The sequence below is a fragment of the Nicotiana tabacum genome, chromosome 3 (assembly GCF_000715075.1).
Source record: "Nicotiana tabacum cultivar K326 chromosome 3, ASM71507v2, whole genome shotgun sequence".
Lineage (NCBI taxonomy): Eukaryota > Viridiplantae > Streptophyta > Magnoliopsida > Solanales > Solanaceae > Nicotiana > Nicotiana tabacum.
Genome location: NC_134082.1, coordinates 85,148,980 through 85,163,140, shown reverse-complemented (window position 1 = coordinate 85,163,140; position 14,161 = coordinate 85,148,980). Strand labels below are relative to the sequence as shown.

Below are 14,161 nucleotides of genomic sequence, written 5' to 3'. Positions count from 1 at the left end.
TTTGCTGCCCAACGGAAACAATGCTAAAGCATACACAGGCTAGAATTTCTTTACACCAAAAGCTCAAACCAGTTTTGAGCAGAAACTCTCACTACAAATACAAGAAAGGTAAACAAGTTTTGGCAATCTACATATGGGACAATTTACCGGGGAATGCGTTAAGACCATTAACTGTACTGCTACTATGAGCAGCAACTTTCCTCTGATACGGAGTTCGCCCTCTTCATTCAGCTAAAATTTCGAGAGTAAATGACAATATGTACAAGTTTTGCTTCATCTCATATTTCCTTTTTATATCTTCGAAAGGCCATTCTAGGACCAAGAGCACTGCCTCTCAAGGTTTTATGTGACCACGAGCTCTTCCAAGAGCTCCCCTTACCCCAGCTACTTTTATCGCCTTTATAGTCTCACTGAGTTGTTCCCAGAGGTTTACTCCTCCATTTTCTGCAAATAACATTAAAACATAGTCAATATATAGTTATGAAATTCAACACCCAATGAATTTATAATGCAGTAATGACTAATCAATGTGTTTGTTTTCCACGGGTCACTTCCACAAACAGTCAATTTTTTTGTGTGGGAGTCAAATTATAATGGCTCATATGGAAAGGAAACTACCTTGGATTTAATGAAATCCCCTCCAACTAACTCCGCTATATAAGCAGTGGAATAACAATGATAATTACCTATAGTTGGGCCATCAGTTTTCTTATCACTAGCGCTTAGAACTGGATTTGATTCGTTTGTAGCAGGACTTGCACTGGGCCGACCAGAAAGTCCTGCTACAGAGTCTGAAATACCATTTTTGACAAGGCGAGCTTCAAGAAGTGATGAAAAATCTATCTGCGAAAAGACGACAATTTCACTCAGCTCAAGTACCTCTACAAATAGAGTCATCTCGATGCATCTTACTAGAAGAAACTTGAGATAACCAAATATAGTTGATTTCCTTATTTAGTACTAACTTTTTTGTTTTATGTTAGCTTAAACTCGTATATATAGGAGAAATCTTAAATGGTTTATGACCATTTCCAATGAGGATTCTTCCCAACTCACGGATTCCTTTATGGTGCAACTTAGAGCTAATCATACATTAACCCTTAGGTGCACAAAGCATCATGCTTTCACGAAGGGTACCGGGGAAGGGCCGCACCCCAAGGGGGACGTTCGGGATGAAGCCAATCAAAAAAAAAAAAGGAAAATTCGATTTGGATAATAGCTTTTCTTATGACACAAGATTGTTCTGTTCCGGGACTGTCATATTGGGGGAAAAAATACATTAACCCTTAGGTAACATAAGTAAAGTGTAGCTCGGTGCACAAAGCATCATGCTTTCACGAAGGGTACCGGGGAAGGGCCGCACCCCAAGGGGTGTGTCATATTGGGGGAAAAAACGAAGGCTTTCTGAGTGGTCATTTAGGGGCCTTGTTAGCGACCCATCATTCTTCCCTAAGCAGTCAGAGTCTGATCAAGCGAGCAAGAGATAGAGGAATCCTCGCTCATAGATGTGAATTGAAAAAGCACTGAATTTTTTTTTTAATTAGGTTCTATAGTCCAGTCCCTATCCCTGGTAAGGTCTAATTGTTATCCGTATGTCTTGTTTTGACCGGGGAAGGTGAACTTTGCAAAAGTGCTTATTCGGTTGGGAAGAATAGGACTTCCGACAGTTTCAGCTATTGTCGATACTATTAGTCTTCTCGTTACTTACTAGAAAAATCCCATCAAGAGAGATTGATTCGACGAACTATACTTCAACTAAAGTTTATATAAAGTAAAGTTTCACTAATGGGAACTAATGGGAACAAAGAGGTACAACAAGTGTACACAAAAGGGCAACAACAACAACTTTGCCTCAGTCTCAAACAAGTTGGGGTCGCCATCCACATCAAATTCACAGAATCCAAAAATATCAAAAAGTTGATTCAGATCTCCCATCTCCTTATCCTTACACCAAAGTTGGAGACTCTGTAAACATATCCTTTCCCTATTTAGAAGTAATGTAAGCTTGTATATTCTTATTAGAAGAAGCAACATTTTGTAAGGTACCATAAAGTTAAGTTGGAGACTGATTACCTTCTAGGAATGAAAGGTCTGTCAAAGTAGGGCATTGGTTGAGCTTTTGGAACAAGTTCCTTTCTCAGCCTCCTAATTTCTTCTTCCTCGGCCATCTAGAAGAAGTAATCAAACAAGATAACATGAATGTAAGTGCAAAAATACATATACGTAATTTAATCCCAGAATATTTGCTTGCTTACCTTCTGTAGTCTCTCTCTTTCCATCTTGTATTGTTCAATAAAGCTCAATTTATCTGCCACCTGATGCAACCATGGAGAAACCACGAACATAAGGTACTGTGCCTCTAAATGAGTAATGAAGAGTCATGCAAAGACAGCCATTTAGGGCCAGAAGTGCCTGCCTAGGTCCTGAATGAAAGAGTCATGCAAGCATTTCACATGCTTTCCTAATGAAACATAACCTCGAACAAAATTTTAGAACTAGCACTTTCACTTGAAGAAATTTGCTGGGGTCCTCACTCCTCTTATTGGAGCACTTGCTTTGAGAATCTCTTTGCAAGGACATACATAACATTTACATGTTTCATATGAAATATTCTCGATGAGAAAAAAAAAATTAGATACTCATGGCAGCATTTTATACGAAATTAAAGCTGCCCTTTCACTGAGAAATTAATTAGGTTAATGCATGACCGAAGTCAGTAAAGAATAAACAAAGTTTACCTGATGGTCAAACTCAGCACGTTCAACTGCCCTAATGTCACTGTGCAGCACCAGATCAACAGGCCTTGTGCTCTCTTTTACAGGAGGCTTTGGCAAACACTGAAAAGTTGAAAACGGAGTAATTCAGTTTTCTTTTCGTAACAGGCTTAAGTATAATCTGAAGTGCAAAAGATTTGTGCATAGTGAGAGAGGTAATAACATGAACTTCAATAACATTTTGCTTTAATTTCTCTTTGATTTTGGTTCAAAAGAGTCCAGTCTCCAAAATATGAGATCAACAAGATGCATTCCCTTTTAAGTTTCCGGCATAGTTAAACAAGATAATTTTTACATCAATCCATTCACATCGAAAGTCCTTAATGGTTGGAAATGACAATAGTGAAAAGCTTACGCTACCTCTGGCTCATCTGTTGTCCATGGAAGGCCTTGTGCAATTGGTATCCGCTGTTTCTCCTCTTCCTCCGCCATTTGTTGCACCTTCTCTAAAAATTCTTCCTCCTTACATTTTCCCCTTTCCTGCAGCAATAGCCAATCTAAGCAACTCCTTAAGTAAACAGGTAAATGATTAATTGGATTCGACATGACATCCTAAACTGAAAAAGCAGATACTGATGCATCTCAATGCTGAAGGGACACAATTAACTAGTGGATCAAAGAATAGGTCCACTATTAGTGATCAGGGAACAATGACCATTACAAATATCAACAGAGGGATTTCAACAACTACTATGACTCAACCCCAAGCAGCAAGTGGGTGTCAGCTCCATGAATCCTCGACATCCATCTCACTCCATTTAATCCCATCTCGGTCCAATATTATACTCAATAATTAGTTTCTCTAACACTAGAAGTTCACCACATTTTCTACTAGCATATAAATCTCTAACAAGACCAAAAAAATCCTAGCCAAAATTGGACCTAAAGTAAACGCACTAACATGACTAAAAATTAATCTCAACTTATTGTTATCACCTATATAGATTTTTTTTTCTTCCGTTGTGCACTACTTAATGACCAACATTCTGATTTTCTTTTAGCAAAATAGGATTCAATCCATCTTTCAGTGTCCACTCTGTGTATATCACTATTTGCGGTAGCAGCCAGTGCATGTCGACCAAATACATTGCAACTGAATATTTGGTCATAGTTGCACAAGAAGCAATCAATTAACCAAGATTAGATCAAGCAAATACACAACTCACGAACCTCAGTTCTAAGTTTGAAGGGCTTTTGTGAGGTCGCTTTGAGCTGCCTTCTCTTCCCATTTCTTCTAGTATATGTGCCTGATGATTCAGCGCTCTGCAGCATTGAGAATGAAAATAAGAGTATAGAGATCAACATGATTTCCTCTCCATCCTAACAATGATTGATAATAAGACTATCCTTACATTGTGTCTGCTCCTTCGACCACCACCTGAAGTCCTGCTTGAAATACTGAAGCTATGAAAAGGAAAAAAATGATCTATTTCCAGCACTCAAATGAGGAATAAATGCACAACCAACAAACAAAAGTTACATCTCAATCCTAAACTAATAGGAATCAGTTATATAAATCCACTAAATGAAGAGGGTTGCAATCAGTTGACAACTAACTTAAAGTTTCAACTACTAACCTTCTGTGGCTGCTATCCAATGAGGAGGCACGACGCGAATCCAAGCCTAAACTCTCATAGGTGAGGAAAAAATCCGATGGACAAAACGAAGAAGAAGACATCTCTGTCGCAGGAATCTTAGGAGGTTGTAAGCCAGGCAATGCCCTTTTTTGTCCCGTTCCAGAATCTTCGGTTTCCTTTTCCCCTTCACACTCCTTAGTTTTTGGTATCGAAAGAAGCTTCTCAAAAGCCTTAACTAAATGCATCACTTTTCCTGATTCAGATACACTTTGTCTTGCTTCTTCCAACATCCTCCTCTTTATAGTTCCACCACTCACTTCACCCAAACCCACATCCTCGTTTGCCCTTTCCACCATTTCATCAGCCACACAACGACCATCCAATTCAACTAATTCACCCAATTCAATGTTTTGAGTCAATGACTGGTTACTCATTCCTTCTCCATTGCCAATTTCAGGGCTATTTACATTATCCAACTTCTTGATTTCACTTTCTTCGTGTTCATTTCCACCGCGATTCTTGAAAAACTCTTCTTGAGAAGCCCTGAGGCTCTCATAAGCAACACAAAGGCACTTCTTTTTCTCACCACCACCCGCCTTATTACACTTACTACAAGCCACTGAAGGGTTAAAATTATCACTATCACACTTGTTCTTCTTTGCGATCACAAACTTCCTTTGGCGAATTTTGTTTTTGGGAGAAGGCGAAACCAATTGATTTGCGTTAGGGTTTCTGGATACTGAATTTTGGGGTTTTTTCGCTGATTTCGCCATTGATGGTGATTTAGAAGATTTTGGCAGATAAGGACTGTGTTGTTCCACATTGGGGTTCATATTTTCTGAATTTTTGGAGCATTTTTTAGGCGTAAGTCTAATGGATTTGTCGTTTGAATCCATCAAAAGAGGAATGTGATTGTTGCTGAAAAAGTTGATCGGAGTTGGGGATTTTGTTGTATTGTGGATTTGCTAGGGTATTTTTTCTGCTTGTAGCATTAAAGTGAATGGAGAAAAAAGATGAACCAGTGAGCTTTAGACGCTTCTGGCTTGGTAACGGCTATTTTTTTAATTTTTTTATATTTTTTTTGGTGGTGGGCTTGGTTTTAAATAGTTTTGCAAATTGCACCATTTAATTTAACTGATTGGGAAGGTAGGTTGAACCGGTGAGCTATGGACGCTTCTGGCTTTCGTAACGGCTAGTTTTTTTTTTTTTTTTTTTTTTTTTTGTGGGCTCAATTTAGGTTGTTGGATTAGCTTTTTTTAAATAGTTTTGCAAATTGGACCATTTAATTTAACTGATTGGGAAAGCTAATTGGCCATGATCATGTTAATCCCGGCCGTCACAAAAAAAAAAACACTTTTTAACCAATGTATAAAAGGGAAAAAAGAAGAAGAGGAAGTACCTTAATTGGGGCATCATCCTCAATTTTTCACTATATAAATTCCTGAATTATGATAGCGTTAAAACTTACTCATATCAATTATTTGTCCTGAATAAATTTATTTAACTCATATCAATTATTTAACTTACTCATATATATATTGACATTACTTTACGTCCCCGCGTGGCCATAGATTTTGCCAAGTTTTTTTTTAATTTTTTTTTTAGCAAAACATATTTGTTCATAGATTTTATCCATGTTTTGGCGGATTTTGAAAATTTTATTTTCAAATCCCAAAACTAGCTCTAGATCTGTTTTTGGCCCAAAACATCACTGTTTGATTTTGTAACAATTTCAAAAATTACCTCAAACTTTTGGATTTTATAAAAAAATCAAGTCTATTATGACCCAACTAACCACAAGCTAATTACTATCATTTTCTTTTGAACTGATGAATCTTGTAATATTATTGCAATTTGACGAATTATAGTGGCTAGTAATTGTGTTATTAGCAATTGATATTAAAATATCATGTTATGGTTTTAAGATAGTGCATTACGTAGTTCATTATAAAAATAATATTTTTGTACTAAACTTATCTATGTTCAGGACTATGATTTGTGATAATGATACTGAATGACATCGATGAAGGTTCTGCATATACAGGATTAGCAAGTTTGTTTGTTTGGTATTGTCGGATATTTTTTATAGTTTTAGAACTTATGGGTATAAGTCAAATTTTCATGTTTTTTCAAAAAAATAAAATGAAATACTCTTTTAAAAAATTATGTCCAAACAGATTTTCATCTTCAAACCAAACTTCACCAAAATTAAATTTTTTAAAACAAATTTAAAAATCTATGGCCAAAAGCTAGCTATATCTCTCGCACAAGCACAATATGAGCTTTCGGATAATTTGACGTATCGCAGTTGTATAGTCATAATGACATATATATGACCGGTGAGAGATGATTGGAGCCCCACGTTATCGTTATGGCTAATTATCTCTTTACGACTCTCTCTCATTTTTGTCATTACGTTGTCCTTATGGCTAATTAGCTATTTACAACTCACTGAATAATCTTTGGTTTAATCGCTCCTTGCTTTACAACATTACTCCAGCTCGTTTTACCTCTTACTAGCTCACTTTATTTTTTAAACATTACCTCTCTTTTTCCCCCACTTTATTCAGTATGATTACTCTTCTGAAACATTCTTTAGTCTTCAATGCATACCAGGTCTCAAATGCTTTTATAAGATTCCATTGTTCTTTTCTAGTATAATCCTTGTTCCTCGTTCTGGAATTCCTTACTTTATTAGTTTGCTGCCCAACTCTTGGCTATCACATCCCCTTTTCATTGAGTTGACTCAATGCTAGGAAAAAGCATACACAAGCTAGAATTTCTTTACACCAAAAGCTCAAACCCGTTTTGGAAAGAAACTTGCAGTACAGCACAAGAAAAGTAAACAAGTTTTCGGCAAGCTACATATGGAACATTTTTACAAATGGATAGACTTACAGATAACACTAGCCACAGGGCAACGCGTTAAGACCACTAACTTGCTGCAACTATAAGCAGCAACTTTCCCCAGATACCTGCCAAAGCGGTGTTCGCCCTCTTCATTCAGCTAAAATTCCGAGAGTGAATAACAATATGTACAAGTTTTGCTTCATCTCATATTTCCTCTTTAGATCTTCGAAAGGCCATTCTAGGAAGGTTCTATGTGACCATGAGCGCTCCCCAGAGATCCCCTTACCCCACCTACTTTTAATATGTTACTGTCCCATCTTCGCCTTTATAGTCTCACTCAGTTGTTCCCAGAGGTTTACTCCATTTTCTGCAAATAACATTAAAGCATAGTCAACATCTAGTTAGGAAATTCAACAACCAACGAATTTATAATTCACTAATGGCTAATCATCAAAGGAGTTGGCAGAAAGCATCGTCTCACATCTTTATGAACAGAATGTTCTTGTTTTCCACAGGTCAATTCCACAAATAGCCTTTTTTTTTATAGGTAGAAACAGTCAAATTATAATGGCTCATATGAAAAGGAAAACTAACTTGGATCTAATGAAATCCCCTCCAACTCCGCTATATAAGCAGTGGAATAACAAAAATATCTACCTATAGCTGGGCCATCAGTTTTCTTATCACTAGCGCTTAGAACTGGATTTGATTCGTTTGTAGCAGGACTTTCACTGGGCCAACCAGATAGTCCTGCTACAGAGTCTGAAGTACCATTTTTGACAAGGTGAGCTTCAAGAAGTGACGAAAAATCTATCTGCGAAAAGACGCAGTTTACTAATCCAATTAGCATTAAGATCAGAGATTGCACTAAACACGATAATACATAGAGATCCACTCACGCAAAGGATATAAATTCAAGTTCACTCAGCACAAGTACCTCTACAAATAGAGTTATCTCTATGCATCTTACTAGAAACAACTTGAGATAACCAAATATAGTTGATTTCCTTATTTAATACTAACTTTTTTCTTTCATGTAGCTCAAACTCCTATATAAAGGAGAAATCTTAAATGGTTCATGACCATTTCCAGTGAGGATTCTTCCCCACTCCCGGATTCCTTTATGGCGCAACTTAGAGCTAATCATACACTAACCCCTAGATACAACAATAACAACAACAACCCAGTAAAATTCCACTAATGGGGTTTGAGGAGGGTAGTGTGTACGCAGACCTTACCCCTACCCCGAAGGAGTCGAGAGGATGTTTCCGAAAGACTCTCGGCTCAAGAAAACAAAAAGACAAAAGGAAGGCAATATTAGTATCACCACATACATCATAGGAAAAATAGGAACAACATTAAATTCAGAAGAAAGATGCAAAACAAAAGTGATAGATAGTAAATAAGCCATGCATTAAAAAACGTAATAGTAAGACACAATATTGCCAATAGCTATCTTAGACAAAAATCCTACCAGACTAGTCTCATAAAGGTACGAAGTAAGGTAAGACTCAACTACCTCGTAACCTACAACCCTAATACTCGATGGCAACATTTTCCTATCAAGTATCATGTCCTCGGAAATCTAAAGCCTCGCCATATCCTGTCTGATCACCTCTCCCCAACACTTCTTAGGCCGCCCTCTACCTCTTCTCGTGCCCTCCACAACAAGCCGCTCACACCTCCTTACCGGGGCATCTGAGCTTCTCCTTTGGACATGCCCGAACCATCTGAGTCTCACTTCCCGCATCTTGTCATCAATGGGAGCCACGTACACCTTCTCCCGAATATCATCATTCCTAATCTTATCCATCCTAGTGTGTCCGCACATCCACCTCAACATCCTCATACTTTCATCTTCTGGATATGTGAGTTCTTAACAGGCCAACACTCGGCCCCATACATCATGACCGGTCTAATCACCGCTTTATAGAACTTACCTTTGAGTATTGGTGGCACTCACTTGTCACATAGGACTCCAGATGCTAACCTCCACTTCATCCATCCTACCCTAATACGGTTTGTGACATCATCGTCGATCTCCCCTCCCCCCTAGATAACCGACCCAAGGTACTTGAAGCTGCCTCTACTTGGGATAGCATGTGATTCAAGCCTCACATCCGCGCCCCCTTCCTCCGGCTCAGCGCTGAACTTACACTAACCCCTAGATAACGTAAAGCATATTAACATCTCCTTACTTTCTTTCTTTCTTTCTTTCTTTCTTTCTTTTTTCTTTTTTGTGGATAAAGTAAAGTTTCATTAATGGGTACCAAGAGATACAACAAGTGTACACAAAAGGAGCAACAACAACTTTGCCTCAATTCCAAACAAGGTGGGGTCGGCATCTACATCAAATTCATAGAATCCAAAATATCAAAAAGTTGATTCAGATCTTCCATCTCCTTATCCTTACACCAAAAGAAAAAACTCTGTAAACATGTGTCTTTCACATGACAGGGCTGCTGCTTTTTTTTCCTTCAAAACATCTTGTATTTCTTCCAACCAAATAGTCCACATAATGCATAAAGATACTGTGTTTGCCATCTGTTTTCTCCTTATATTAGCATCTCTTATTGTTAAGCTTGGATGGTGAATCTCAAAATGACATTCTAGAAAAATTCTTTACTTGACAACTCTACTATTGGTGTCTAGAATTCTTGCTTTGATTTATTTATAGAAATTCAAGAGAAATTAGTAGGCAGAACATCATAATACAAACTATGGCCAAACCTACCTCTTGCACTTGATCCTGCTGCAAAGCTTGATCTGCATCAACCAGAAGATTTTTAGACTCTAGAGTTCTTCCATATTAAAGAATGCAATCTGACACCATAGTGAAAGAAGTGGTTAACCCAAATTAATATTTTAAAACTGGTAGGAAAGTCTTCCACCTGAAAAGTTGGGAGGGAGAGACAGAGAGTACGACAGAGAAGGGGGGAAAACAGATAACTGAGTCATAAATAAACGAACAACCTGGAACAACTTCATCCTCCACATCACTGTGTTGACCTGGTTTTCCACACAAAGTGCTTTTTTCATTTGTCTGCTCTTGTCTGTTTGTATTTCTACCCTTATCTTCTTCGCGCAATTTCTTCCAATGTAGCTACATGTGAGACAGTGCTTTGTCAACACAAATGAGACTAGGCAGAAGAATTGAAACATTTGTGTTAGTCTGATTACTCACAAGTCCCTTTGGTTGGCCAATCACTTCTTGATTTTTAGCTTTATTTTGCTGTTGCTTCCAATTCCCCTGCAGAGTCTATGATATAAGTTTCCAATACATGAAGCAGAAGCAAAAGTGATAGAAGTACTTCTGGGTATCTCACTACTCACACGTCCCCTTGGTCTTCCATCAGTCTCACCATCAACATGCCACTTTGAATGCAGTTTACCAGCTCTTCTTCCAGCATTAGCCTGCAATTCCTTCCCGTTTTGCTGTAAAATTGCACCGAGCAAATATAATACCTCATGGAAATAATAGCTGGCAAATCTGCATCTTATAATAACTTACAGGTCCCTCTGATTCGGAAGCTGCATGCTGCTTGTAAATTTTGATCATTTCTCGCAACCATTGTCTTTTCGCATATTGTCTCCGAGCACTTCTACTAGGGCCCTGACAGAAAGAAGAATCAATATCTGAGCACTAAAAGAGCTTTATGCAAATCTTCCGAAGGAAAATTGAAAAAAGCGATTCGCACTTATATTTAAGTGAAACTATTTGTAAGACAGACTATCTAGTAGTATGAGTAGAAGAACTATACTAGCCAACAAATCTGATACGCACTATAACATCTGATCATGTCAGGTGAGTTTGTGACAAGAACAAATGTCACTTTCAAGTAACACCTAATATAGTGGATATGCCATATTAATCTACAAAGCTTCACACAATCTTCTGAAATAGCTCCACCAACTAAAGGACTATTTGCTGCCAATTTCTCAATTAAATGATAAAAGTTGTAATAATATACCTTTTTAACACCCTCAGGCTTGGGGGTTGCCTCCACATTCTCCATGCCTTTCTCTTGAACCTTGTTATTTCTATAGAAACAGAAGAAATGTTCAGTAACCTAACAAGATATTGGACATCTCTGCATGCATAAAAACAGAACAAGATGCACTTCGAAATGCCTAAGTCATCAGAAGAGATATTACAACTTTAAATATAAATTTTCCGGGATCTTGCACTTTTTATCAATAAGATTAACTTATCAAGCCACGCAAGCAAATATCAGATTAGAGGGCAAATTACTTGAATTCATTATGGAGAAAATAAATTCAAGATTTTCACTAGCAGAAGATGGACAAAGATAAACTTAAGACTCTTACAAGATGCCCAAAAAGGAAAGATGGGGTATTCAGGCTATCATCCAATGCGGCTCTAATGTTGTATTATTTCTTACTATCTTGTTCCATATGTTCAAACACCAAAATCCATACTCCATACAAGAGGCGAGCAACACTTAACTGAGACACAAAAACTAGCAAAGAAAATACATGGGCAAAGAAATACACACCGAAATGGAAACAAGACAAGAAACCCCTTCAATGATTGATCCCAAAATGGTGGCAGTGGAAAGGATTAAATCCTCAACTAAGTGGTTCTGCGGGAAGGAATGTACCCTAAGTAATGACCACAGTAAGGCTTCCAAAGCAAATACACCAAGAAATTGGCAGAAACTGACCAAGTAAAGCAATATTAAACTAAAATAAACTGTAATCACTCAAAGAATGAGATTACAGATATCAATAGCGTACCTCTTCATGCCGGAAATGCTGTCACTAACCTTGCTACTTTCAGCACTTCCTTTGTTATTATCCACATCTTTGCTATCCGGATCGGCTACCTTCTTTTGCTTGCAAAGACTCTTCTTGCTTGTGAGATCTTGTTGAGCTTTCTTGGTCTGTTCATCAACCTCCTTTGCAACTTCAGAATAATGCTTCTTCTTCCTGAAGAAGAGAGATTCAAGAAATCAATTGTGAGCCTTACAAATTAAAGCCAAAGTATGGGCAAATCAGAATCACCAAACAAGTAATGAAGAAATACTTCGAGCTAGGAAGTGTTTCCGATGCCTTTCTTTTCTTTGAGATCACATTACAACCCAAAGCATTTTCCAGATGTGCACTAGTCTGTTTTACTGGGTCAGCTCCTTCTTCCTTGTCTTCATACTCATCTTCGGGCTCTTCACTTTCATAACCTCCAGATTCATTGTCAAACTCCTCCTCATTTGCCAACAGCAATTGTCCCGTGTTTACTGGTTGCTTCTCAACAATTCTGATATTCTCAGCTATATTAGGCGTATCATTTCCTTGAATGGCTAAAACACCTCCTTTCTTCTTCACACTAGTGTACAAGTTTTGAAAACATAATTTTTATGAATAATAGTAATAATAATAACGATGATATTAATAGATGACAAAGCGGCAATTAAGCAAAACCTGACTGTAGAATTATCCTTCAAGATACAAGTTGATTCAAAAGGGGGCAAGACAAAGCCATCCATCTGCAAGTATATGACAAGAAAGTGAGCCAGTACTTAAATAATGTGATGTCAGCTGCAAGAGAATAGAAATGTTAATTCGCAGCCCGAGATACTTTATATATCCAGGCTCGATCAACAAATGTAACAAACCAAGCACCAAAGGATGTGGCCTAGTGGTTAATGAAAGACCACGAGACACTGGAATTTCACCCCCATCAGTAAAACAAAAAAGGTGCTTACTCCGTTTTAATATATGTGAACCTATTTGACTGGGTATGAAGTTTAAGTAAAAAATGAAGACCTTTAAAACTTGTAATCTTAGACATGACATAACATTTGGGTGCATATAAGGCTTTTGAAACTTATGGTCTTAAACATGTCATAACATCTTTATGGCTATAAAAGTTTATTATTAAGAGTAAGATAGGAAGTTTAAGTTAAATTGAATCCAAATTTAGCAGGGGGTCATTCTTTTTGTAACCGACTAATAAGGAAATAGGGTCATAGAGGAAGTAGGTGATTTCACCATCTGCCTACACCTCAGTGGGAAAAATTAGCAGTACGTAGGTGCTCAATGAAATAGAGAAAGTAGCTAATAAACAATGCTGAAGAACACTTTTAGGTGTTAGAACCTTATTTTATAAATTAGGTGTTTGGACCAAAGTGTTGAAGCTGATAATAAGCAGGAACACAAAGCAAAAAGTAGACGCCGGAACTAAGCAACAAAAAGCAGTAATTGAATCAACAAGAAATTGAAGGAAACACTATCCCAAAATTAAAAAGAAATAAAAAAAAGTCATGAAACATACAGAGAGGAGAAGGCCATGAGGACAAGAGTGATGGAGCTGAAAAGTGTGAAGAACAGAAGAGGAGAGGTCAGAGATGGTTCTGTGCTGTTGGGGTTTGAGAAGGAACCAACTATGGCTCAGACCCTCTGATTTCTCCTGTAATTCGCTGAGAATGTGCCGCTCCTTGAATATCAATCGAACCCTTACGCTCTCCCCCATAAGCTTTCTCCGACTACAACCCTTGCAAGTCTTTTGGGGTTTTCCGGCATAGTAAACTATACTGATAGTAGCTGAATATAGTAGTGTTCGCTTCCTCGAAGGTGATGACGTGCCAAGCATTTGTTATTTTGGTTCCTGTCACTTGTATCTTGCTTTAAAACTCAACTAATTTAACAATGTTACGAAAATATTATACTCCGGATGTTTATTTATTATTCGAGATTATCAATTTAGTAATATATTAAAGTTTATATGCAAGCAGTTAAGCAATTCAATAAAATGATTTGCAACAACTTTTTATTAAACATGCAGATTATGAATAGTTCATGCAAACAACTTACAAGTAGCTCAAAAAAAGTGTCACAACTGCTTCATGAAAAGCCTTGCAGTTGTTTCTTGCCTTGCAGCTGCTTTCTTTCTTCTATAATAGAAGAGATCTCAGTTCATTATATATATCGGTTTGAAGTTGA

The 14,161-nt window shown here is 37.5% G+C and overlaps 2 protein-coding genes across 8 annotated transcripts; both read right to left on the bottom strand.

Moving 5' to 3' along the window:
* LOC107809866 (microtubule-destabilizing protein 60-like) lies at positions 1-5,398 on the bottom strand. 5 transcript variants are annotated; one of them, XM_016634559.2, is made up of 8 exons: positions 4,352-5,398; positions 4,127-4,178; positions 3,945-4,037; positions 3,135-3,254; positions 2,739-2,837; positions 2,256-2,315; positions 2,074-2,168; positions 1-444 (listed from the first exon to the last, which is right to left on the bottom strand). In XM_016634559.2, exons 1-8 carry the CDS (start codon positions 5,245-5,247, stop codon positions 408-410), a joined length of 1,452 nt encoding a protein of 483 aa, XP_016490045.1. In that variant the 5' UTR covers positions 5,248-5,398; the 3' UTR covers positions 1-407. The 5 variants fall into 5 exon arrangements, with proteins under 5 accessions (XP_016490045.1, XP_075105698.1, XP_075105697.1 ...); XM_075249597.1 differs by lacking the exon at positions 1-444 and adding an exon at positions 709-843; XM_075249596.1 differs by lacking the exon at positions 1-444 and adding an exon at positions 1,815-1,965 and having other exon boundaries at positions 4,127-4,160.
* Positions 5,399-7,081: 1,683 nt separating this feature from the next.
* Positions 7,082-13,840, bottom strand: LOC107809868 (uncharacterized). Of its 3 annotated transcripts, none has more exons than XR_012707628.1 (11): positions 13,494-13,840; positions 12,641-12,705; positions 12,249-12,545; positions 11,960-12,151; positions 11,173-11,242; positions 10,713-10,814; positions 10,535-10,636; positions 10,386-10,451; positions 10,175-10,304; positions 9,936-10,024; positions 7,082-7,568 (listed from the first exon to the last, which is right to left on the bottom strand). XR_012707628.1 is itself a non-coding variant. In XM_016634562.2 (11 exons), exons 1-11 carry the CDS (start codon positions 13,809-13,811, stop codon positions 7,557-7,559), a joined length of 1,365 nt encoding a protein of 454 aa, XP_016490048.1. In that variant the 5' UTR covers positions 13,812-13,840; the 3' UTR covers positions 7,082-7,556. The 3 variants fall into 3 exon arrangements, 2 of the variants coding, with proteins under 2 accessions (XP_016490048.1, XP_016490047.1); XM_016634562.2 differs by having other exon boundaries at positions 9,936-9,967; positions 10,535-10,615; XM_016634561.2 differs by having other exon boundaries at positions 9,936-9,967; positions 13,494-13,839.
* Positions 13,841-14,161: the final 321 nt, after the last annotated feature.

Excerpts from the sequence above, each read along its gene's own strand:
- LOC107809866 (XM_075249595.1), bottom strand. The coding sequence starts at position 5,247 with ATGGATTCAAACGACAAATCCATTAGACTTACGCCTAAAAAATGCTCC. Across the intron at positions 4,179-4,351 it reads TTGGATAGCAGCCACAGAAG|CTTCAGTATTTCAAGCAGGA; the intron begins GTTAGTAGTTGA and ends TCCTTTTCATAG. Across the intron at positions 2,169-2,255 it reads AAAGAGAGAGACTACAGAAG|ATGGCCGAGGAAGAAGAAAT; the intron begins GTAAGCAAGCAA and ends TACTTCTTCTAG.
- LOC107809868 (XM_016634561.2), bottom strand. The coding sequence starts at position 13,811 with ATGCTTGGCACGTCATCACCTTCGAGGAAGCGAACACTACTATATTCA. Across the intron at positions 12,152-12,248 it reads GAAACACTTCCTAGCTCGAA|GAAGAAGAAGCATTATTCTG; the intron begins GTATTTCTTCAT and ends TCTCTTCTTCAG. Across the intron at positions 10,815-11,172 it reads AGCCTGAGGGTGTTAAAAAG|GGCCCTAGTAGAAGTGCTCG; the intron begins GTATATTATTAC and ends TCTTTCTGTCAG.